Source organism: Tasmannia lanceolata, unplaced genomic scaffold (genome assembly GCF_043159265.1).
Source record: "Tasmannia lanceolata isolate RefF3 unplaced genomic scaffold, GAP_Taslan_0.1 ptg000023l, whole genome shotgun sequence".
NCBI lineage: Eukaryota > Viridiplantae > Streptophyta > Magnoliopsida > Canellales > Winteraceae > Tasmannia > Tasmannia lanceolata.
In genome coordinates this window covers 7392005-7418625 of record NW_027518700.1, presented here as the reverse complement: position 1 = coordinate 7418625, position 26621 = coordinate 7392005, and the positions used below count along the sequence as shown (strand labels likewise).

Sequence of the window (26621 nt, the reverse complement as noted above, 5' to 3'; positions counted from 1 at the left end):
CATGGCCTAAAACACCAACTCAAAAATGAAAAACAATCCCGTTTTCATTTCTACATAAAATCTCCTTTCACTCTCGAGTTTCTTCCCTCAAAACGTAACTTGGACCTAAGATACTCCGATAGAGGGTCCCATTTGAAATGGATCATGACCAATAATTAATGGATCATGACCAATAATTAATTAGAACGAGGATCTTAAAAGCACTCCAGAAAGGATCCGATTGCCAAGGGATTAGAATGGATGTGACCAAGACATAGGTATTGCCTTCATTGATAATAGCTAAAAATCTTGGCCGTATGTTATTATTTCAGTTCCCGAGTGGTACGAGGATTTGAAGGAGTGGAATAAAGAAATGCATACTAAATGAACCTATAATGGTGTTCAATTATCGCAAACAGAATTTCCAAAAAACTGGTTAACAAACGGGATTCGGATAAAGATCTTATTTCCTTTCTGTCTAAAACCTTGGCGGGGATCTAAACTACAATTTCATCATAGAGATCCACTGAAAAACAAAGGAAAACAAGAATTTTTTTATTTTTTAACGTGGGGAGTGGAAACTGAATTACCTTTTGGTTCTTCACGAAAAGAACCTACTTTTTTTAACCCATTTTTAAAGAACTCTAAAACTAAAAAACTAAAATAATCCTAAAATAAAAATATCATAATAGACATGTATCATCCTTTTAAATCGGTTATAACTTCCTCAAATCACGTCCAAATCGCATTATCTTGGACTCCTTAAATTTGTTTTAACTCTCTAATATATTTTCACCTTTCACTTCTGAGCATTTTCTTCTTACTTGTTATGAATTTAGACAATCGAGAAAGATTTGAATGCGTTTTCTAAATATAACCAAAGATAGACATAATAGCATGCCAAACTAGCAAATAGAATGAAAGGAGTTCACCCGTAATGAACGGGATTGGTATAGATCAAAGTTGTGAACCCAACATTCGAATATAAACAATTTTAAGGAATGGGCTATAGATTCATTTACTAATTCGAGAATCCACCAGACAGACTTGAATTTGTGGTCTTCACACACACAAGACATGTAGATGATCTTAATTTGCTATTATTTGCCTAAACAAAATGGATGCGTAATTGAATTTGTTAATTTCTAGAAATGGATTATAGAGTTGAAGAAGCACTTGTGGGGATCATTTACCTAATGGATCTCTTCAAAATTTAGTGCTATGCCCATGAATAATATGTTCACTCAGAAAACATCTTTTTTACATGAATAATATGAGTGCTATGCGCATGATTTTTTCTTGCATATGCAATGCATGTATACACATGTATACAGTATATTTCATAAAAAAAAGAGGGTATTTAAATGAGTCATGAGAAACATATGTCACAGCACCCGTACCTTTACAAAAGTATTTGCCTTATAGGGTTTATGAAGTTTTCTTGAAGTTTTCCACCTTTTGTCTCTATCAAACCCACGTTTTAAGCATGATAATCTAATAATAACCCCCACTCTAAAAGGCACAACTTACCCATCACTCCACCTCCCATAACCTTTTAGATCTCTTGCCATCATTCTACTCCATCTCTTTATATTCATAGAGAGAGCTGGTAAGAAGAGCTTAGCCCATTTTCATTAATTATACAGTGGGGAGGGGTGGTTATGACACCAGTACAGGATAAGAAGAAAGAGGTGTTAGAATAGACTAGTTGGATTGTTTTGGTGGTAGATTATGTAGTTAGATTGGATGAAATGTAATCTAACACACCACCCAAAAAATCCAATGGTCAGATCTTACAAGACCTGATATATTCTAAGAGGCTGGTATTTTTGTCATTACAGGCATTATTTTCTTTACCAACTGGAGTTCTATTTTAGAAGTATTTTTCATATCCGCGCTACTATATTTTGATAATGACACTAAATTTGTTTTACACTTTTCTGATTGGATGTTGATAATCATCTTTAGTACTGTAATAGCAGTGAAAAGCTAATTCAAAAACTATGTGCGCCAGATGGATTCACACCTAGGTGTCACTCTGAAATGGTTCCTTTGAGAGAGTTTCCCACAAGGGTCCTGATTGGATTTCAAGAAAAACATTCCCGACAAAAAACATTTCTTTTTTCCTTGATTTAGAGGGAATTTATCTGATTGTGGTTAATTTAGAGGGATATCATCTTAAATTGAAGGTTCGTCTAAATAAAAATTGAATTGGGTTGGTTCCAGTTATCTTTTTCGTGTGTAAAAAAAATTAGGAAAATTTAGAAATATTTTTCATTTCCAAACTTTTCCACAAAATTCTTGCAATCCAAACAGGGCCTAAAAGAACCATTACTCTTTTCTCCATCTCCAATAATTGAATGTGAAACCAGATTGTACACACCCTTAATTTCTCAAGCAACCATTTGCAGACCACTGACCCAACTGGAAGGATCTCTCACCAAGGTCTCTCAAGGCCTCATGACATTGCTGAACAAGCAAGAATCCTGATAGTGGCTAGGGACCCCTCCAGCTCAGAAGGAACTCTCCCAAGTCCCCAATTGATGAAAAATCATGAGACATGAGGGCCCATAAACCTTTTCACTATTGCAAGCCAACCCTGAGGTGCTCATCCTCATTTGATATTCATTTCATCAAGTTCAAACTTTAAGCAACATACACAATCACATATCTAAGAGAATCCGAGACCTCCAAAAAGGTTTTGGTAGGTTCTTGCACCAAAAGGGATTGCAAGTTTCACCCACATTTTAGTTTACAATAAAGAAAGTGGCTTTGCTTTTTTGAGAAGTTGAATTAGGCATGAGAAAAACTAGTCAAGCAAGGAAGACCATTCACTCCCTTTATGAAAAGGGTTGTATTATTAAAAGAAATTAACTATTGCAGAAGGTAGAAAGGTGATGGTCATGCTCTACAAAGGCAATCCCAACGAGAGATACTCCTCAAAAACTTGTTTCTTAGCACAAGGCATCTTCTCTTTTAACTTTCTTGACTTGGGATTCCTTAAAACTTTCCAACAAAAGGAAACATACTTAGAAGGGGCACCAAAAGCTGAATTCCCACTAACACTAATCTTAACACTGATTACCATATCTAATTGCAAATTTTACACAAAAGCATTCTACTGTTTGGGATAACAACAAAAGCTTCCCAAGAATGACCAACTCCTTTGGCCATATCACATAAAAAATAGAGACATTATCTAAAATTAATGAATTTGTACCTTTGGTAGGGGCCAACTAAACCATAAAGTTAAGGTTTTCATTATTTAATTAAGATCTATGTAACCTTACCTTTTAGGGGGGCCTACATACTAATTTAATTGAATTTGCCTTAACTTGGGGCTTTTTTAAAGTCGATGCAGGTCACCTAAGGTTGAGGGTTTGCTAGGGTATTAAATGTGGCATATAAATTCAACCCTCTCATTAATCTACCATTCCAGAGGGAAGTTTATTAATCAATATCCCAATACACAAGGAAAGAGGTTGTTTTATCAAATTTTAGTAACTCATGAGAAGGAATAGTTATGCATGGATTGGTTAAAGGGGTGAGATTTGGGAAATGATATATTCACCCCCTTTTCTTTCTCGGGAGACCCCCTTATAGTGTAAAAAGAGTAGTAATATACACTAGAGGGTGGCCGGGGGAAGAAAAGGGGGAATATATCACTTCCCTTTGAATTTTATTTCTAATGGGTGGGGCCTTTCTAGGAACAAATAGTGTAAACAAGGTCACATATTTTAGACCAGATCAAGGGTACCAAGCCAATGATGTCAAAACTCAATCCACCCTAACTTAAAATAGATTGCAAATTTACCCACAAATTGCACCCATAATCCAATTAAAAGAAATAAATGTCCCTAGCCTCAACACTCCCACAGATATCATAAACTGGTTTAGTTGTTTTAGTTGATTAGGCTCTGTTTCTTTTGACATAAAATAGGCATAAAATAAGTTATTTGACAACCAATTTTAAGTGAAAATTTTTACGCCCATTTTATGTCGAAGAAACGGAGCCTTAATATCTTAATTATAGCACCCCAAGCTTAAAATAACATTAATCTCAATAGCTCGCTTTTTAGCAAGCTCAAGTGAAGAGATAATCAAATGGAACTATTGAATTAGATAAGAAAGGAGATGAAATTTTCAAATATATTACATGTGAGGAAAGTCTTTGATGCGAAAGTTGGGAGACAACCCTATCTTTATAAGAAAGATATGCTACATTGGAATAAATAAACCCAAAGAGCTCAGAAGAAAAAAAAAAAAACCCCAAGGAAGTGTTAGGGTCAGTCGTTTTTGTCAAAGTGAAAAATATAAAGAAACCTTAGAAAGTGTTATCTTTCTTATATGGTCAAAGAGAATCACAATCTTCCTACGATCCATACCAATAGTTAAGCATGTGATTATGTGACCTTATGGCCAAAAAATTAATAAACATTAGTAGATAGTAGATAATTAAATGTTCTTTATACGACTTCGCTTTTGGCACTCAAGAAAAACTTAATTTGTTTTCTCCTAAAAATGACAATAATACAAGGGAAATGTTATCAGCACTACTGTTTTTTTTATGAGGGCACTCCTCACTTTATTAAAAGCACCGTATGTCCCGCACCATAAGATGATCCAAACCGCCCATGGGCCTCAGCCTATATAGGTTGTGCCCCAAAAATTATTTCCATAGGTTGATCCTAACCCTCTCACATTCAGATTTGAGGGTTAGGATCAACCTATGGAAATGATTTTTTGTGGCACAACCTATTTAGGTTGTGGCCCATCTAATGGACTTTTTGGATCATCCTATAAAAGCCCAAAATGCAATTAAAAGAGGAGACTTCTAAGGAGAAGCAAGGAGAAGCAAGAAAGAGGAGAAATGAGGAGGCTGAGACACCATCTTCGACATTCCTTGGTGCCTCCAACCCTACCAAAATCCACCACCGCCCCTCTCCACCTTTGCACAACCACCTCCATCACCGCCAGTCACCTCCATCTCTAACCCAATCCCCATCCCCATCTCCATCCCCATCCCCATCCCCATTTCTCTTCATCTTCCACAATCAGCACTCCCACTTCCCCTGTTCAAAATAGCCCAAACCCATTCCATCATATACATAAAAAAAAATTAAAAAAACCAAAAGACCACACTACCAACACCATCATCCATCCCTACCGCCTCTCTCTCTCTGCCTTTGTTTTAAAAGGAAGAAGAGGATCTCATATACTTTAGGGTTTGAGAGTTAATTTTGTGAAAAGAAGGTAGAGGTCTGGTTTTAAGGTTTGGAAAATTTATTCGAGTAAGAAAGAGAAGAAAGATATAGTGCTGTCATAAAATGTTCGAATTTACCTGATAAACGGATACGAACAATATCTGACGGATATGAATTTGGTAATAGATATTAAATATCCGTCAAATTCGAATCCAGATCCGAATTCGGATAGTATATACTGTAATCGAATTCGGATATAGCCATATCCGATTCAAATTCGATCCGTTTACACCCCTACTTGTATATCGAGGTCGTCGAATGAATCCCAATCAGGTGTAAGAGTTTCTTATCACGGTCGGATCTTAATTAAATAATCATACAAAGTTGACACCAGTTGTCTCTATTGCTTGCTAAAAATCAAAGCGAGAAAGGATTAATTAGGCCACTATTCTTCTTATCACCTCCAATAATGATAGAAACCTCATACGTCATGTTTGGATTGCTGGAATCAGGAATCGGAATCAGTGGCTGATTCTTTCTCCGCCGATTCTAGGGTGTGGTTCGACTTTCAAAGTGGTAGACAGGAAAAAGGCCAAAACTTAGTGTAGTTTTTGGAGGAGGTGATTTTCTTGATCACCTAACCCCCTCCCCCATATTCCATACAAGCAATTATGAAAAAATTGAGAAATTGTCTGATTCGTTCAGTTGGGGCCTGCTTGTGGGGCCATATCATAACAACTAGTGTACCCCAGCATTACGTGCACAACCCCTGATAACCTGATTTGACGTGAAAAGTGGGCAACTTTATATCAAATCACGTTATAAGGGGGGTGCAATTACTGCAGGCGGGGGTGAAAATTATCATCACCCAAACGTAAATCATTCATGGCCCCTACTTATGGCAATCATATATTTAGTGCACACATTATTCCTTTCAATTTGTTTCCATGCATACCAAAGTCCAGCAAGCATCAAATGGCCAAGGTTATAATACACAATTGGGGTTTTTGTTGGGACCCATGTGAATGTACATGGCAACCCCGACCCGGAGTCTTTAAAAAAGAGATTTTTCGAAGCGACTCGGACTTGTTTCTGTAGATTTTTTTTAATGGTGAAGTTTTATTAATAAGAAAGTCCCACGACTTAGATAGTCATAGAGACTTCTGAAGATTCTTATTATCCCTTAGATTTATTTAAGGGAAGGTCGGTTCACTCTGTCTACACCCAAATTAGGAAATTGATTTTAATTAGCCACCCTTAAAATGTGAGGGACTTTGCTTACATATAAATAATGAGAGGAATGTGAGAATGTGAAAGAGAGAGAAGAATTTTATTATGGTACGAGGGTAGGCCCTGAAAGTAAGATGGAACTTCACTTTCATGTAATATAGAAAGTATAGATATCTAAATAATATAGTACGGGATTTGCTAGGCAATTTAGCGGAAAGCCATTTCACGGGCTGACTTTTGCTTGAGAGAACAACCACCTCACCTCCGATGAATTAAATGAATACGACAAAATCTGCTAAAAAGTGAAACTTTGTGGAATATAATAGTGTGATCCTTGTAAGGCTATGTTTGGTTGCGCAGGTGGCTCGGAGCAGTGGAATAAGAAGTCAAAAGGGAGGAAATAAGCATAGAAAATGTCTACAATTACCACTCGGAGAATAGTGGAATAGTGGTAAGTAATGTTTGGTTGCATGGCGGTCCTCTTAGAGAGTAGTGGAAACAGTAAGGGTATCATTACCAATATAGAGTGGAGAGAGAGAGAGAGAGAGAGAGAGAGAGAGAGAGAGCATTTTCCACTATTATTCTACCAACATTTTACCATTTTGGTAGAATTTGGTTGGAAGATGGGTAGGGGGACATTAGTGCTACATGGAAAAAGAACAATAATGTCTGGGAGAAGAACAATAATGTTTGAAACATGTTAGGGAGTCAAGTGGAATTTCATTGCAATTTTGGCAACCAAACAAGAAATCGGCATTCATTGGCATTTGAAATTCCAATGAATGCGGAGCGTTTGTGCAACCAAACAAAATTATTTTCTGCTATGAATTTTGCTATCACTCGTATATGCAAGGAAGGTAATCTTGTTGCAGACAGGTTGAAAATTTATGCTTGCAACACCCACATAAATTCACTCTTTTGGAATTGGGCAAGCCTACCAAAGAAGTCTAGATGAGCTGTTAGATGCGATCAACTATATATTCCTTAAATACATAATAAATAATGTTTTTTTTTTCTCTTTGGGATAATGGGGTTTAGTGAAATATCATGACGGGTTAGATGCAAGATTTTATATCCTCCTCTTGTATCTTTAATCCTTATCAATAAAAGTGAACCTGTGAGCTGTTCTCTCCAATAAAAGTCAAGCGCGAAATGGCTTACTGCGAATTTGCCTAGCAGATCCTAATTAATATTTAGAGGCATCATCTCTCAAAAAAAAAATATTTGGAGGCATCTAAGAGACCCTTAGACTATTTTTTAGACAAAGATTTGATCCAAGTAAGTTTAAGTCTTAGCATATCTAAGGACCTGTTTATTTTGGATTTTGAGTCCAAAACTGATTACTGGGCTCAAAATTAAGGCCATGTTTATTTTAGATTTTGAGAACCGATTGTGAATCCAAAACTGATTATTGTGCTTAAAATTAAAGTCCTGTTTGTTTTAGATTTTGAGAACCGACTGTGAGTCTCCAAAAATGATTATTGCGTATGTGAGTCCAAACTGATTATTGGGCACAAATGTATGTTTAAATTTGAGTTAAATAATCAGTTTTTGACTGATAATCAGTTCTCAAAATCCAAAACAAACTAATAATCAGTCTTGAACTCACAATGGATTTCTCAAAATCCAAAACCAACATGGCCATCCACACAATTAGAGTTAAAGATGGCTTGTACACGAGCCTTTGGTGCATAATCTAGCCATAATTATTTCTTCAATTAAAAGGGTACTGCCATAGACACCCTTAAAATTAAGTTTGACACCCTTGTAAGAATATAAAAAAGCAAATCAAATAAGACAAACTAATATGGTGGAAAGTGGAAATTGCCTAAATTTATGGATACCAATATCAATGACACTGTACCCCTTAAAAACAAAACAGAGTGGGCCCCACACAAACCCCTTCCATGTGATCCCATTGATTGCCTTTCACCTTCTACCCAACCTTCCAAGAAATCTCTATTCCAAATAGTGCCCTTATATTCAAGGAATTGACCACGTGAAGAGAAGGGCATTTTGGTAACTGGAAAGAAGTGGCATTTTTCTTAATTCGAGGGACAATTCGGCCCTTCTCTCTTTCCAAACTCACTCTAGTCTGAACACAGCAAAACAAAGAAGGTGTAGTTTTATCTCTAATGTTTCCATCCAAAACACCTTTTATTCCTTACACGTTAATTTATTAAACGTGTAGTGTGACATATAAGGCAACTTTTTTGGAATCAAAGCAAAAGCCATTCTCTTTTCATGGAAAATCTGACTCTCTCTTCTGGTTTTTCTTCTCTCAATTTCTCCTCCTTTGAATAATAATGCAAAACCTTTTTCTGTTTTGTTTGTTCTGACTGCTCTGACCATAATGGTGGCCTTTTGGCCGCATTCAAAGTCACCCATGTCCAGATGTCCTTACTTAGCCTTTCCATATCCCCACCTAATACCACAGAAAAAGGGTCTAGTACTTAGTTCCAGATAAATCCAATGCTTGTCTATTCCCTGACTACTTACACATGCAATGTCCATTCAGAATGAAATCAAGACCACTGGGGTTGCCTCATGATATTCTAGAGGATTAACGGTCTTGATTGCACGTACATCCCCATATAGGACCCTAGAATTAATTGTGGCCATTGATCCCAACCATCAGATGATCCTAACATTTCAATTTGCACCCTTTGAATGAAACCAACTCTCCAAATTGATCAAGGAAGTTTCTTAAGGGGGATACTCAATCCCAGGATTTCTATCCCATAGAAATCTTGCAATAAATTCAAACAACAAATTAATTTTCATTCTAAAAGGCTCTTAGAGCTCTCTCAAAATGGAAATCTGCTATAGAAAATGGGTGCCAATCGTTGGGTCTGTTTAGATGCACCCAGGTGTCCTAGTAACATGGTGGGTTAGCGGTCAACTGGTCGAGTAGTGGGATAGTAGTCTCTTGGTAAAGTAGTGGTGTGGGTTAGTACTTTTCCTAGTAGTCTCCTTGTAGAGTAGAGAGAGAATAGAGAAAAAGAGAGAGAAGAGAGACACAAATCTCTCAACTTTGCTACAAAAAAACTAGCTGTTTAAAATTTTTTAGTAGTAAAGGATGCCATGCACCACAGAAGAGAAGGGTTTTGGCCCTTTTTTACAACCAAAAGCCACATCACTCGACTTTAGAAGTAAACTACTGGAAAAGTCCTCCATACTGTACAACTAAACATTTATGTCTACTTGTATATAACAATGCAAGTGTGCAAATAAATTTCGGGCTATACATTTTAAGGGGTTGCTTTCTTCTCTGCTATCCTCAATAAAGAAAGAGCCGTGATTTTTACCCACCTAACAAGAATCACATCAAAGGCAAGTTATTGCATAAAAAGTAAAAATAAAACGGGAACAATGAAAGAAGTTGAGAATTAAAGTAAAAAAATGAAATCCCTCTTGTTTTACACATGCATGAGTGCATGAATATAGGGACAGTCTAAGTCTGCTTTTGCCAACATATCAAACATCCACTATAGAAAAGACCGGCATAAATGCTTAATTGGCCAATCAAAGTTACAGATTTTATGTAGTATTGAGGCAAACTTAACTTAAATTGCAACCCCAACTTTGTAATAGTATGTAATATGGAGGTTGCAATAACAATATTGAACAATCATTTGCAAAGAAAAACATGATACACATTACTTCTTTCAAAATTTAAAGCATTTTTCTTCAATTTTGATTCTTAAAATACATAGAAAATCAGATAAATCCACATGCAAGAAGATCAATGCAATCTGTAGGAGCGAAATCCATTTCGCCAGTTACAATACTTTTCTTCCCATGTTGGATTATGACACAAGCACAAAGCGAGGTGAATATTCTGCTTTAGTACACAAGCACAAAGCAAGGTGATAGAGATATATTTTGAGAAGGGTAATAGACATATATTTTGAGAAGACTCAGTAGAGACAAGGGCTTTGTTAGAGGGCTTAAGAACTTTCCTCGTCTTTGACTCATTGTAGACTAATTATTACAGGCGGTGATCAGCTCATAGTGATCAGATGAGCTTAAACAAGGTTGATCAGATGGATTCTCACAATTGAAGTTATATGTTGAGTGATGATAAATTCGCACCCCCTATAGGATAATTCACACCCCTTTTAACGTGAATTGGCGTAAAAAGGGATTAAGGTTTGCCACAATTCATGTTAAAAGGGGTGCGAATTATCCTACAGGGGTGAGAATTCATCATCTTCCTGTTGCGGTTTTAGTGTGCCCCACATTGGTGGGACCCACTTAAGATAAAACGTTGGTTTTCTATCCACTTTGTGTTCTATGTACAAAGGGAGTCTTATGGATAAATCCCAAGTATTTTGAATCACTAAAACACGTGAGTGTTAGAGGTGTGGAAGGACACAACCTCTTGTGATCCGAAATATATAACTATGGGTTGCGTTTGATGGCAACAGACCGAATACGTTATAGCTAAAGTTTCATCTAAAGAGGGTCCCTAATCAAAATGGCTAGGATGTTGTTTACTTTCTAGTTTCTTTAAAAAAAAAGGTGGGATATTGTAAATTTTAACCCATGGGATTTGTTCCTAATAAAAAAATAGAACGAGACGATAAATGCTAGGAAATGTTGCTGATTTGATATATTTAGTTTTATCAGGAAAGTTGAATAGATAGGGAAAACCAAATTCCAATTTGGTCGTTAGAATTACCAAGTTGGCTTTTGGAAATTAGTGTCCTAGATGTAATAGGATTTCTCCATTACAAGTTAATGAAAGAAGATACCGATTGAGGTGAAAACCGAGTGAGGGAGAGATTTTAGGAATGTCCTTTATGTATAACCATTAGTTAGTTCTTATTCCAAGTCCAAATTGAGAAAGAAATCCAAGAACTATTCACTAATCCATGCAAGAAAAGATGACAGCACTTAGGGGATTTTCTATATTGGATAGGCCAGGCACTTTTAAAACAAGGATGGCTGTAGGGACCCTATTCTCTTCCGCTAATTCTTTCAACAAAGATTCCTAATCGGAGGATTCAGGAGTATAGAAGATTTGTTTGTTGGAATCAGTCTCACTGGAAGGGTGACCTTCCAAAGAGACCCTCTCCTTTCAGTCGAGTACTACCAAAGTTTGCTAGCTAAAGCAAGGTACGAAGCTACAGCTTTATCACATTTCCTTCAAGCCTCATGACACTAGAGATGTAAGTTATTATTCATATATAAATACCCCAAACAATGGAGTAAGTGAATGGTTCACTGTTGGGTTGCTTTTAAGATTAGGGCCATTAGGAGTAGGGATGTTGGGATAAGATCATTCGATCAAGGTGTGGTAGATGGTAGTGGATCTGATTTGTAGTCACTGGTCATATCAATGGATCTGATCTCACCCTTGTGGCCCGGGGCCCAAAAATGGTTGTTATCTTCTTTAACCTTTTCTTATTATTTAATCCATTTTTTTAGTGGATTGCTTAATCGGTTGGATGGGATTCAAAGAGGTGAGATTTATTGCTCTTTAGAATTTAAGAAGTGGAAACGTGTGAATATAGGTAAATCTTGGAAAAGTTTTTAGGGCTCACTAGTTGGACGTTTGATTTTCATTGGGAAGCTACTAATGTGGGAAGATACTAATGTGAGATAAGCATTATCTCGGGATATAATACGTCTAGCAATTAAAGAGGAGTCTCAACGTTTGGGAGACTCCTAAGAAAATTTCCAGCTACAATCAAGTGAGAGTAGATAGTGACCAAGGGGGTCTTCCCTTCCTCAATATCCTGGCAGACTTGAACATGGTTGGGTCAAGGATGGTATATTCCAAAACCATTTTGCTCATCGACAAAGGTCTTCTAAATCTCATTCTTCCACCTTCATCCTGCCTATCAGACAGGCATTTAGAATTTGTCTACGATCCTCCATCTCCTTACCAGTAATTGATATTACTGGGACGACTCCATCATGGGCTTGAATTTCCCTGAATCAGGCCATCATCCTACCATGTCCTTGGGCAATTCCTTCGGATTTGGGACCTTCGAAGCAGAGACCTTCATGGATTTTGACACCATCGACATAAGTGTCTCCTTCTGAAATTGTGGTAACCTTCATGGATGTTTACAAATCCAATCTTCCGGTAGCAAGAATAAAGACCTTGATGCTTCTTCTACGTTACATTGGTCATGGAGGATAAAGATCTTGTTGTATTTTACAGGATAAATTTCCATGAATATGACTTATAATTGAGTTTGCAAATAATGAAGTTAATTTTTCTTTGTAACCATTTTCATTATGGAGAGCAGCCACTATACAAAAAGGGCCCACAGCCACATTTATCGTGATGTAGGTCCCTTTGTCATCAGATAATCCTAGTCCATGAGTCAGGGCGATGAACAAAGGTTCCAATGAGGTTGTTTCCAAGCCATTGATGATTTGCATGCCTTAATCTATGTTCGCTATGGGTCTAGAGATTGCCAGGTGATGGCCCACGAAATTCTTCAGTCTCTAAAATTTGGGCCTTCTCGTTTATAAGAAGGTAAATGCGCTTGCTAATAAGAACCCTTGCAAAGCTAAACAAAAGGAGAGACAGAGAGAGAATGAAAAAAAAAAAAAAAACTCCTGTAAATTCAACCAAACCTCATCACTCATTTAAATAAATAGAGATTATGATACAAAAAAACCCTTGGAGGTTAATTATACACAGAAATGAATGAAAGCCTTTATATATATATATATATATATATATATATATATATATATATATATATATATATATATATATATTTTTTATTTTTTATTTTTTTTTTTTTTTTTATTTTTTTTTTGTATAGGGAGTCTACAAACAAAGGAAAAGAAAGAAAAAAAGGAAGAAGAGGAGAATGTACAGTAGAAATCAGTAAGCAGCAGAAAAGACCTTCATGGTTTCTTTAGTCTGAGGGCAGATCATATTTGCCGCTTGGGTTGGCGGTGGATGAAGCAGGAAGTCTGACAAGAGCTGGCTGTGGGGGTGGAGCTGTAAGGGCATACGCAAGCCTCGATGAAGAATTCTCAATGAGGCCAGCAACTCCGGCGGCAGCAGATTGAGCGTTCGAAGGAAGGAATAGGTCGTGTTTCTGATCTTTATATGCACTCCACACCTGCCAAAGAAAAGTTTACTAGTTCAGTTCTATATTTCTGTAGTAATAATACTATTCAATAGAAAAGAAGCATTGGCCAAATTGTACAGCACCATTAGAAAAAGTTGCCTCCGCAAACATCTATGGTAATGTTAAAAACAGTACTATGACCAGAAGAGACTTCATTGTTCGGGCTATATACCCGGTCGTTAGCATTGGTTTCAGCCTTTTCGTTGTTTGGGCTATATGCCAGGTCGTTAGCGTTGTTCTCGGCCTTGTGGTTGTTGGGGCTGTATGCCAAGTCGTTAGCGTTGCTTTCGACCTTGTTGTTGTTTCTTCCAGGCGATGTGCTGTGTGACCGTCATTGGTTGGTTGTTGTGGTGGGCTGATCTTTATATCATCCTATTAGTTGGTTGATCGTCATTGGTTGGTTGGTGGTTCTTCTCATAGCGATGTGTTGTTGATATCTATTCGTGGTGCTTCATCGTTGCTCGTGTGCGCGCCTTTGGCATGCTTATTTTGTTTGAGGCGCCTCCATTACTCATTGATATGCAGATTTGTTCATCGTACTTTGATTCAGGGGGAGGCCCTGTTGTGATCACTATCACCGTCATGCTGATCGGGGGAGCTGTTATATTTGGTGGCCATTGAGCATGCCATTCTATTCACTGTGGCCGTTGCTATCCTTTTTGTTATGTATTTCATTATGTATTCACCACACCAGCTTGAGGGAGAGCTTTATACCAATCTGGCTGTGTGTATGAGCTTATTGTACCCTTTTGTTGTATGGTCCTTTTTAGTTGTTGGTTGTAGTTTTCTTTGTAGCAAGCTGGAGTTCCATAGTATATACACTCCAGCTTGAGGGGGAAGTGTTGAAGAGTGTAAGGGCATTTTGGTTATTACGTTATAAGTGAGGGGTATTGTAGTCTTTGTACTATGTTGCCCTATTTTGGGCTCTCTATATACATCATTACATGGGAGAGCTCCTAAGTGGAGAATCTCACCATCTTCTCCCTCACTCTTCTTCTTCTCCTTTCATCTTTCTAACAATTTCTATGTTTTGCATGCCAAGTAATCAAAAGTAAAGAAAAATATCAATTGCACGGATTGAAACATTATCGAGATAATTATGAGCAAAAGCTAAACATGAAGTGTGACTGAATTACTAGGTGCAGCATGGGGCAACTAAAAGTATAGTCTAATCACTTTTAGGATCCGGAATTCTAGGAATCATGAGATTTAGAAATATAAGAAGAAACCTATAGAGAAGATCTTTGCAACTACATGCATTAATGAGAAGAGTAGCCTTCCATGTATCACATTAACAGATTATCAACGAACCTTCTACTCTGAAATGAAACAACCCTACATCTGGTTTTGTGTTCAGAACTTCCGATGGGCACATGAGCTAATTTGGCGGCAGATAGTGTGACTAACAATCACATAAGAAGATGATATTATGTAGGGGACTCGAAAACAATCTACTTCGCTAGGCGAAATTCCTTGTGTACGTGGTTTGCGGCCTTCATTTTGAGCATTACTGAAATTAACATTAATATCCACAAGAGAAACACTCAAATGAAAGGAAATGAGAGCTTTCTTTGAAAAACTCAAAACTGTGTTGGATGCGATAGATACTAAAGGAAAATCTCTTCTTGAGAATGCCTACACAAAAATCTTGGTTCCTCAACCGGGTTGAATTGAGTGAGTTATGTTCAATCGAATTCGACAGAAATCAGCACGCCGAAAACAGACGAGTTTGACCATTGCCATTTCTTTCGTTAGAAACTAGACTTGGAGCCAGTCGATTGGGGGTACCAATTTCGCTGAATTCCGAGTTGAATTAAGTGAGTTATGGTCGTTCAATCAGAGTAGGCCAGAAATCTACACACCGAAAACAGACGAGTTTCACCATTTCTGTCATAACTCTCAAAATAATTGGAATTTTTTAGTGCCGTTTCTTTCGTTAGAAACTAGACTTCGAGCCTCTCGACTGGGTACCAATTTCTCTGAATTCCGAGTTGAATTGAGTGAGTTATGGCCGTTCAATCAGAGTCGGACAAAAATCAGCACGCCGAAAACAGACGAGTTTCACCATTTGTCATAACTCTCAAATACTTGAATTTTTTCAGTGCCGTTTCTTTCATTAGAAACTAGACTCCGAGCCGCTCGATTGGGTAACCAATTTTGCTGAATTCCGAGTTGAATTGAGTGAGTACACTTCACACCATATTTGGATATGATGATGAACCATGAGAAAACTTTGAAAAGCAACGCATGCTAATGCAGTAGAAGTATAAAACTAATATCAAAATGAAGAAAAACTGAATACAGATAGAGAAGATTATTTAGATACAGAAAGCATTGAAATAAAATAGTATGCAAAATACATTATATAAGATTGAAATAAAATAGTATGCAAAATACATTATATAAGGCAGAGTCGGGCACTGATTCCAATATAAACAGGTGGATTATAAACAAAAAACTGAAAGCCTGAGAAACAATAATTATGTCAAACTCATAATAGAACATAGTAACGTGAAATCCTTAGAACTTAATATCTTGAATATTCAAGGGAAGAAGTGACATGCTTGTTTTCAATACCAAGTACGCCCAAACAGAGAAAAATCACATGCAATATTGAAAAGATCCGGGATGAAGAGAAATGGGATTTCTAAAAGAGTCAAATATAGAAAAGTAAGTACAAGATTAGATGACCTCTTAATATCATTTAGTATATGAAAATGGCATAACCAGAAGACAAAGTCAAGAGAGACTCACATCAGAAGCATTTAGTATGTCACGAACTTTAGTGCAATGGGCTCCTTCTGTTCCAAATGCATGCAATACCTGGATCAATGTAATGGATTTATATGTTACACGTTATAGGACATTATTCAAAAATATATATTTGAATAAAATGTAAAGAAATCCAAGTCAACTTGTCAGTGTAGAAACCAATTCCATTGCATGTTCACCTAATTTAATGAATAAGAAATGTGCAAACAAACCATTTGAGCATAAATGCATTACTTGCTCCAAAATATCCGGTATTAGGATTTTTTTGTCATCATTGGACTTGCTGGTAAAGTTTTCCTTGGCATAATTACTGTAGATAATTTTCTCAGCAGAAAACTACAAATAAACTTTTCAATATCCATCTGCTCATTTTCTTGTAGAGTCAGTGGGTCACAAGTTCAATTGTAATTTAGTAAAGCAAGTAATGACGGTATGAAGGTAAAAACAGAGATGAGATGGGCATTTATTTCACACATTTTTCTATAACCATAGGACATTTATTTCTTTGATTTTTTTGTCAAAGAAAATATCAGTTGCATGCATGAGTATATTTCCCTTTGCCTATACCCCTCTCACTCGTTGTATTCTCCATGATTCCCTTCCCACGTATCCCATCTCTATAAAATTCTTTTTCAGATTCTCTCTTCCACATTTCCCACTGATCAGTTTTTCAAAAGTTTTTTTCCCTTTTTCCCACTTGTTGAGTTTTACCTTCTTTTTTTTCTTAATTGTAAGTTGGATTTGTAGCCATTTTCTGTCTATCATATCTCCTTCCTATCCATTTGGGAAAAATAATCTGCAACAATATCATATGTAGTTCGTCTAAAATCTACTCTCAGCTTGCTCCCACAATGAGTATAAGACCCAAACAAATTGTGATTGCCAGAAAAGCAGGTTAGACTACAAGTACAATGGGATAAATATAACATTTAAGAAAAATAAAAACATAAAGTGAAGTAAATATATTAGAACAGTGATATTTGTGAAGGTTTCTTGAGACACTGTCAAACCTCTATCGCAAGTACACGACCAACAGAAGCTTCGGATTCATTCCACTTCATTTGGGAGCAAAGTCCATTTCTTCCGCCAGCCCTCCAATCCAAAAGGCCAAGGAGGACTTCAACCAGACCAACCCTACATTATTCATGTAATTTACAGCAAAATAATTAGCATGAGATGAAAAAGTTGGAAGTTTCACGTTGTTTTGTAACAGAGAATGATATGTCAAGAAATGTGGCAAATAAAATTCTTCCATAAAAAATATGAGCAAATATAGGAAGTCAAAGGCTATGATGATTCATTCTAAAGAGCTTAAGGGTAAACTAATGATATTAATGCAATCAAGCAAAATTATTGGATTGCCTAAAGAGATCCTGGATTTTATTAAAAAGTATTATGTCTCTCTAAATCTAACCATCATAACATAGAAAATTCAAAATTTAGAATATCAATTTTTGACATCCCATTTTAGCCACACCTGATATTTATTTGATAAACCATATTTCAGTAGCAATGGGGTAGGATTGCCTACCTATTTTCCCTATTGTACCTATGATATAATTATAGCACCACGCCAAGGATAGTTTTTGTCAGTTAGGATCAATAAGTTAATAATGTGCCCTATAGAATCATGTTACCTAAATTATATATATATATATATATATATATATATATATATATATATATATATATATATATATATTGTTGAGAGAGAATAGAGATAAGAGAAAAGTGAGTTGGGAAAATCTCCCCCTCACTTATGTATTTATATTAAATAGGATAAGTACAAAAATGACAACTATGCCCTTAGGCAATACACTATATCCAACACTCCCCCTCAAGCTGGAATGTAGATATTATACATTCCAAGCATGTTACAAATATCATTTAACTTTGACTTAGGTAATGACTTGGTAAAAATATCTGCTAACTGGTCCACAGATCAAGTGAAGGAAACGTGTATTTCGCCCAAGGTTGCTAAGGCGGGAATCGAAAGTGGGATTCGATTCGGGATTCGAAAGCGGGAATTGAAGGCTCCTGGGATGGTTGGAAGCGGGAATCGAAGGCTCCTGGGATGGTTGGAAGCGGGAATTGTGGGTTTGCCAGAGAGTCAACGGAGATTCTTCGGGGATTCGTCGGGGAATCGCCGGGGATTCGCCGAGGAATCGCTGAGTCGCTGGGGAGTTGGGATTCGCAGGGAATCGCCTAGGAATCGGGGTTTTCATAAATTGGGAATCGGGGTTCTGACGGAATCGATTCGGGATTCCCCATAATCGGGGAATCGAATCGAATCACGATTCCGATTCGCGATTCGGGGAATCGCGAATCCCCACCCTCAGGTACGAATCCTGCTTCCCTGATTTCGCCCCTCTGGATTCTCTGGCGAATAAAATGTCAATCAACCTCTATATGTTTGGTTCTCTCATGAAATACGGGATTGGTAGCTATGTGAATCGCAGCCTTATTATCACAGTAGAGCTGAGCTGGAGAAGTAGCAGAGAAACCAATCTCTGACATGAGAGACCGTAACCAAAGAAGCTCCCCACTAGTATGAGGCATAGCTCGGTATCCTGCATCGGCGCTAGACTTTGAAACTATCTCTTGTTTCTTACTTTTCCACGATACCAGATTGCCGCCAACAAAGGTGCAATCCCGTGGTTGATCTCCTATCTGCTGGAGATCCTGCCCAATCTGCATCACTAAATCCTTCCACTCTGACATGCCCATTTTTCTTGAATAGCAAACATTTCCCTGGTGCACCTTTCAAATAGCGAAGAATATGAACTACCACTGCCCAGTGAGAAGTACGAGGGGACTCACAAACTGGCTAACTACCTCAACTGCATAAGAGATATCTAGGCGAGTAACAGTGAGATAAATAAGTTTCCCAACCAGACGACGGTACCTGCTAGGGTCATCCACCAAGTCTCCCTCTTCTGCAATCAGCTTGGTGTTTGGATCCATAGGAACATCAGCAGGCTTTGCCCCCACAAATCCAGTCTCCTCTAACAAATCAAGCACATATTTCCGCTGAGAAAGGGATAGATTGTTGCCAAATAAGCTACCTCAATCCCTAGAAAATACCGTAGGCGACCAAGGTCTTTAGTGGAGAATTCTGCATGTAAGAAGGTCTTCAATTTCTGTATACCAACCGTATCACTGCCTATAATAATAATATCATCCATATAGACTATAAGGAGAACATGTCTTGCATCAGAGTGACAACTAAAGACAGAATGATCAACTGCACATTGCCACATGCCAAATCGCATGACAACGTCACTAAAGCACCCAAACCATGCTCTAGGAGACTGCTTGAGCCCATACAAGGACTTGCGTAGCCTGCAAACTGAAGATGACATCTCCCCCTGAGCAACATACCCTGGAGGTTGCTCCATGTAAACCTTCTCAAGTAAGTCACCATGAAGGAAGGCATTCTTGACATCAAGCTGATAGAGGGGCCAGCCTTGGTTGATAGCAAGGGAAATGAAGACACGAACAGAGGGAATCTTAGCAACTGGGGAGAAGGTCTCCATGTAATCAACGCTGAAGGTCTGGGTGTAACTTTTGGCGACAAGGCGAGCCTTTAGCCTCTCAACAGTACCGTCTGGTAAATATTTGATGGTGAACACTCATCTGCAGCCAACGGTATGTACCCCGGAAGGAAGAGGAACTAAATCCCAGGTGTGATTGGAACGAAGGGCAGCCATCTCAGACTCCATAGCAGCGCGCCATCCCGAATGAGCAAGAGCATCAGAAACAGACCTGGGTAAAGAGACAGAAGACAAGGAAGAGACAAAACTACGAAACAGATGAGTCAGATGGTCATAGGAAACCACTGAAGAAATAGGATGAGCAGTTGTACGAGAGCGGGTACGAGATGCAATAGGAGAATCAACTAACTTATCAGAAGATGGTAAAAGAGGTACCTGAGAAGAAGAGATCGGGATCTCCGGCTGCGAGGACGGCAACCCAGGCGGCAGGGCAGGAGCAACAACTCGCTGACGACGTTGATAGATTCATGTGACTGGAGGAGGAGGAGGAGGAATAGAAGGTGGAGGAGTAGGAGAAGGAAGAGTAGGTAGAGTAGAAGGGACCAGATCAAGGAGGACAGGGAGGGGAAGAGGAACTGGAGAATCAGAGAGGCCATCCCAGACAGTAGGAGGCTGAAAGAAAGGGGTGGACTCAAAGAAGGTGACGTCGGCAGAGATAAATAAGCGTCTCAGCCTAGGGCTATAGAATCTATAACCTTTTTGGGTACGGGAGTAGCCCAGAAAGACATAGCGCTCAGTCCGAGGGTCCAACTTATCCAGACCAGGAGATAAGTTGTGTACAAAACAGACACAACCAAAGACCCGGGAGGTAAGAGGAAAGGGATCACTCGTAGGACGAAGTATCGAGTACGGGGAGGAGCCATAAAGTACAGAAGATGGAAGGCGATTTGTGAGGAAACAAGCGGTGAGAACGGCATCGCTCCAATAAGACTTAGGGACATGCATCTGAAAAAGGAGGGAACGCGTGATGTCAAGTAAGTAACGGAGTTTCTGTTCAACAACACTATTTTGCTGGGATGTGTGTACACATGATGATTGATGAATGATACCATGGGACGAGAGAAATGTGCTAAAGTCATTAGAAAGATACTCACGTGCATTATTAATGCGTAAACATTTAAGGGTGCACTGATATTGTGTAGTAATCTCAGCATAAAAAGCACGAAATGCATTAAAAACATGAGAACAATCTTTTAATAAAAACAACCAAGTAACACGAGAGAAATCATCCACAAATATGATAAAATATCTATAGCCAAACTGAGACATAGTCCGCGAGGGACCCCATACATCTGAATGTACTAAATCAAAAGGACGCGATACTCGACTAAGGACCCTAGAGGGGAAAGACACACGATGGTGTTTCCCAAGTTGACAAGACTCGCAATCAAAAGGCTGAATAGTGGAAGAAACAGTAGATGTCTGGCGTAGCTTCCAGAGAGGGGGGTGACCGAGACAACAATGCCACATGTATGAATCGACAGAGCTGTGTAAGGCAACACGAGGCAAGTCACTGTCGAGATGGTAGAGGCCATCCACCTCACGGCCCGAGCCAATTGTCCTCCCAGTCGTGAGATCCTGAAAAACACAGTGAGAAGGAAAGAATGAGACAGAGCAGTGTAGATTCTTAGTAATTTGACTAACAGAAATTAAATTGAAAGGAGATTTGGGGACACAAAGAACAGAGGATATTGTAAAACCAGAATGTGAAGATAAAGTACCGATACCAGTGATGGGTGTAGAGGTCCCATCAGCTAAAGTAACAGAATGAGTCGAAGGAGAAAATGGAGAAAAAGAACTACAAGGCATTACCAGTCAGATGGTTCGAGGCCCCTGAATTAACAATCCAGGAACTTGAGCTAGTAAGGAGAGTGGCCGGTGAACTACCTGGCTGAGCATAACCGGCAGTAGGTGGGCGGCTGCTGAGACGGAGACGCTGCAACTCATCGTAATCGGCCCTGGAAATAGTCATAGTGTCACTCTAGGGGGCGGTGGGGGCGCTGCCAAGAATGGACGGTGTTGGCGAAGCATCAAGAGAATATGCAGTAGTCCGACCGAGATGGACGAAGCTTTGGGTGTAGTGTGTAACAAGTATCTATATAATATCCCTCTCAGCGGCAGTGAGTACAGTAAGAACGGGATCGGCCACCAGTACCATGGCCGCGACCACAATCGCGGCCGCCACCAAAGTCACGGTCGCCACCACCACGATCGACACGGCCGCCACCACGCCTGGATGAGCTACCACCACAGCCAAAACGAAACCCGTCGTCATAAGCTGCAAGGGCGGAACCGTCGGCAGGAACAACAGTAGAAGAAGCACTGGGTAAGCACTGCTGAGCACGTGAATAAATCTCGCTGATAGATGGAAATGAACCAGATCCAAGAAGTTGCTGACAAAAGGGTAAAAACTCTGGCCTCAGAGACTCGAGAAAGTGAACAACACGGAACTGGTCACGTTGTCGAGTAAGAACAGCCAGATCAGTGGTCAAGGGCATATAGGTGTCAAGCTGATGGCAGAGTGAGATAAACCGGCTGTAGTGATCAGAGAGAGAGGCATCACCGCGGTGAAGACGTATCCACTCAGAGTACGTGGACGAGAGACGTGTGAGGTTATCAACCCCAGAATAAATGAGAGCGGCATGATCCCAGATGGCCTTAGAGGTACGCAAGGTCATCAGTGGTCTATACACCTGGGAGGTCATACTCTGCCACAGAAGGCTGCGAATGAGGGCATCATCCTGCCGCCAGCGGTCATTAGGTAGCATCTGAGAGAGAAGGGGGATCCTGCTCAATAAGGGATACCTTACCTCGAGCGAGGAGGTAGGTCTCAACAGCGAGACTCCAACTCAAGTAGTTGGAGCTGTCAAGACGCTCTGAGGTAATCTAAGGAAAAGAATGGTCCACAGACGGAGAGTATGAGGAAGGAGTATAACTTAAAGAAGAGGCCGATGCCATAGCGGAGAGGGTGTCAGCACGAGAAGGGCTGATCTGAGGAGGATCAGTAACATCAGGAGAATCCATGACAATAGATAGAAAAACGACAAGAGGTAGGAGAAGCTCTCAACGATACCGGCAAACCAAAAGAAGTACAACAAAGATAGAGGAGGATAAAGGTAAAGGAAGTTAGATCGATGATCCAGAGAAAAGAGTGCAGCCTCGAGACAAGGACAAGGGATGGGGGCGAGATATATGAGCCATACGGAAACAAGAAGATATAAGGACTAGAGTCGGAGCCGCAAAGAGGTAGAGAACAATTTCAAAGGATTTTAGATCATTGGGAAGAGATTGAAACTAGGGTTGCTTGGTTTCGTTGTTCGAAGAGGGTAAAAGAGAGGACAAGGGAGGTACTGTAGCGGGTACTGTAGCGGCATTGTAGCAGGTTACTGTAGCGGCACTGCAGCGGTACTGTAGCGGGGTTGAAGGAAGGAGGGTTAGGGTTTTAGAATTAGGGTTAGGGTTAGGTTAGAGAGAGGGAGAAGGAAGGAAGGTTAAGGTTAGGGTTGATGGAGAAGATGGACGGTAAAGGTTTCGCTAGGGATCAGAAACCCTAGGGCTCTGATATCATGTTGAGAGAGAATAGAGAGAAGAGAAAAGTGAGTTGGGAAAATCTCCCCCACTTATGTATTTATATTAAATAGAATAAGTACAAAAATGACAACTATGCCCTTAGGCAATACACTATATCCAACATATATATATATATATATATATATATATATATATATATATATATATAATAAATAATTCAAATAATACTATAGATTGCCATACGAAAGAATTTTCACAAATAAATTCTAATTTAAATCTGAGCTTGGATGTTTCGTTCACAATTAGCTCACAGTATGATTGCATCGTCGTTGATGTGTAATGAATAATGTATATTTTATCTTAATTATTTAATACTTAATAGAGAGATTTGGATGCTTAATAATAAAGATAATTAAATGTAGAAATTAACAAGGCCATTTTGTGCGCTTCCTGATCAAATAAGCTCTCCATGGATGATTCTCACTCTCATTACCTATAGTGGCATGAAGTCCCTGCTAAAGTTCATGTAGCAAATTTCTGAAAAAAACTATGTTGGTTAAATGCTGCTAAATCTTGGATGACTTGGGATTTCAAAATAAATTCTATGAAAAACAAAATTCACATTAACAATCACAATGGTCTTAGCATTTTTTAGTCACACCCATGATAGGATATCCTAGTGGGACGACTCAAGCATGCAAAAATTGAATGCAACCTGATCATGTACGCTTATGCATCAAGAAGCCTTTGAGCCTGCTTGGCATGCTTTGTCTAATTCAAATCCATGATGTAATGGACCTAGTGGTTTCACAATCCCAGACCATAACTTGAAGCTTTGTGAAAGTTGCTTATGAGTTGTTATTGTCACTATCTAGGATTTCAAACCTCAAACTCAACGAGGTAAAAGAATCTCGCTCATTAGGCTGAGAAATTTTCCATGTCAATTATACAAAATACAGCTATAATGGCTTCCGATACAACAAAGGTTTCCAACACCTCTGGTAGTTTTAATGGCCCACAGTTATTTTATAACTGCTAGCAAACATTTAAAGGTTGACTTGTCGTATATTCATGCAAAAGTGAAGCAAGAATTCATCAATAAAACAATTAATACAAAAAGTCCCAACAAAGTTCAACAATCAAAAGAAATTATGAGGAAGACAACTGCAATTCTTGTGTAAAATTCCTGCCACAGTTTACAAGTTACAACTTTGCCAGCTATAAAAATTCCTTCCCCTGTACAGGTGAATGTGACATATGGTGTCGGATGAGAGAATACAAACAATCCCATGAAATTTGGGAAAGAACCACCAGGGTCTGCTCATCAGTTGTACAACATTGAGCAAGTCATTCTCAAACAAAGCATAGTGAGATAATAGTTCGACGAATAAATCAATCTCATACCAAGAGCGACAACATCTTTTAAAAAAAAACGATAGGGACAACACAGCTTCAATTGCATTTGAATTGGTCAATCCATCCACCGTGGGTGAAGGTAATAACCTCACCCAAACCCCAAATATCCAAGAATCCCACCTGTCCCCGCTTCCCTTAACTAAACATGAGATTCAGCAGACCAAAAAGAGGTTACCACCAAAAGTCTTCTTGTCTGACATAATCATAGAAATGTTGTTGTCCCAGTATATTGATGACTCAAGGATTGCCTAATGTATAACAAGAGCTAGCTTTGTTACCTCATCTATGCATAGACGAAGGTTAAAAGACATTAAGGTTAGGCTTGAGGCAACTAGGGTCACCCAATCCTAGTTCCTTAGACAAGCCAAATCTATTCAATCTACTTGGGGCTTGGTCATTTTCTTCGAACTAGTCAGAGGTAGCATACAACCCTAATCTACAGTAATTTCGTATAACCATCCTGTTACAATGCGACAATTTGTGTAGATGTCGAACTTGAGAAACCCAAAAAAATGAAAATCTGAATTATGTGTTAACTCAACAAAAAAAACCACATATTACTCAAACAAAGATAAAATGAGTAAACTGTATATATTAATTAAGTTACATACTTTAAAGAATCAGAATGGCATGAACAGCCATACTAATTGCCACTAATTTAACCCTAATGACTTCAAAGGTAAAGAAACATGAATAACATGGTGCACCAATACTTTCTTAACCATTTATTGTAATCTCAAGATAGAGTCTACACATCAAGCATTCCCAACTTACTAGTAAGAAGCATGGCTCTGTGTCCATTTTCCCTCCACCTTTGATTGGGTTAGGATGATCTATTGATCTGATTTTTTGTACACACCCTATCCATGGAAGGGCCTTCCAAATGTATGCTTTGGATCACCCCAAAAATGTGGGGGCTCCAATGTTCTAAAAAGCGCTGGGCGGAGCTGGGCGGCTGACTGACCTCCCAGCGCCCAGGCGGTGCATAGGCGTTTTGAGGCGTTTTTCATTTTTTTTTAGATATTAATATATTTTCATAATATCATGCATTTTTTTATATAAAATACAAATACTTGAATACATAACAATCCAAATCATTTTATGCATAAGCACTAAACATTAAATAATAACAAAAAGTCAAAAACGCCCAGGGCCTGAGCGGCCGCCTCATCACCTGGGCGGCCGCCTAATAACGCTCAGGCGGTGACACAGCTTTTTTAAACGCCCAGGGCCTGGGCGGTGCGTTTTTTCTGCGCCTAAGCGGCGCCTTAGCGGCCTGGGCGGCCGCCTTTTAGAACAGAGTGTGGGGCCACATGAGTTTTTGAAGCAATCTAAGCAGCTGTGCAGGAACACCTCTCTCTCTCTCTCTCTCTCTCTCTCTCTCTCTATATATATATATATATATATATATATATATATATATATTAAGAGAGTCTGTCAGAATGTTAAGCCTAACAGTTCTCCTCTCTCTCTCTCTCTCTCTCTCTCTCAGTAAAATTGCCATCGTCTGCAACCAACTTCTAGGACCTTTCATATCCCTACATTAGAACATAATTGATTATATGATTTTTTGGCATAATCCATAACAAGAAAATAGTAACAGGTAATTCACCATAAGAACATAATTGATTATATGATTTTTTGGCATAAGTACCAAAGAAATGCTCTTGATGAGAAAGCTTATGCCAAAAATCAACAAATACTATAAAAGTGCGGACAAAAATGTGGAATTACTTCCATTACATATAATTCATGCTGCAATCAGGGATCCTAGATGACATATCTAGTATCTTAGAAATGCTCCCGAGAAGAAAGTTTATGGTAAAAAA

At 38.7% G+C, this 26621-nt stretch overlaps 1 protein-coding gene across 2 annotated transcripts in view; it reads right to left on the bottom strand.

Annotated features, from left to right (window-relative positions):
• Window positions 1–13156: 13156 nt before the first annotated feature.
• GRV2 (DNAJ heat shock N-terminal domain-containing protein) overlaps window positions 13157–26621 on the bottom strand; it is an 82417-nt gene continuing 68952 nt past the window's right edge. The window contains exons 20-22 of one of the 2 annotated variants that reach the window (XM_077366840.1): window positions 17302–17425; window positions 16274–16342; window positions 13157–13510 (exon numbers count right to left, since the gene is read on the bottom strand). In XM_077366840.1, the coding sequence (XP_077222955.1) occupies window positions 13301–13510; window positions 16274–16342; window positions 17302–17425 (403 nt within the window). In that variant the 3' untranslated portion in view covers window positions 13157–13300. Of the gene's footprint in view, window positions 13511–16273; window positions 16343–17301; window positions 17426–21070; window positions 21424–26621 lie in introns of those variants that run through there. The other variant, XM_077366841.1, reaches the window with a different exon arrangement.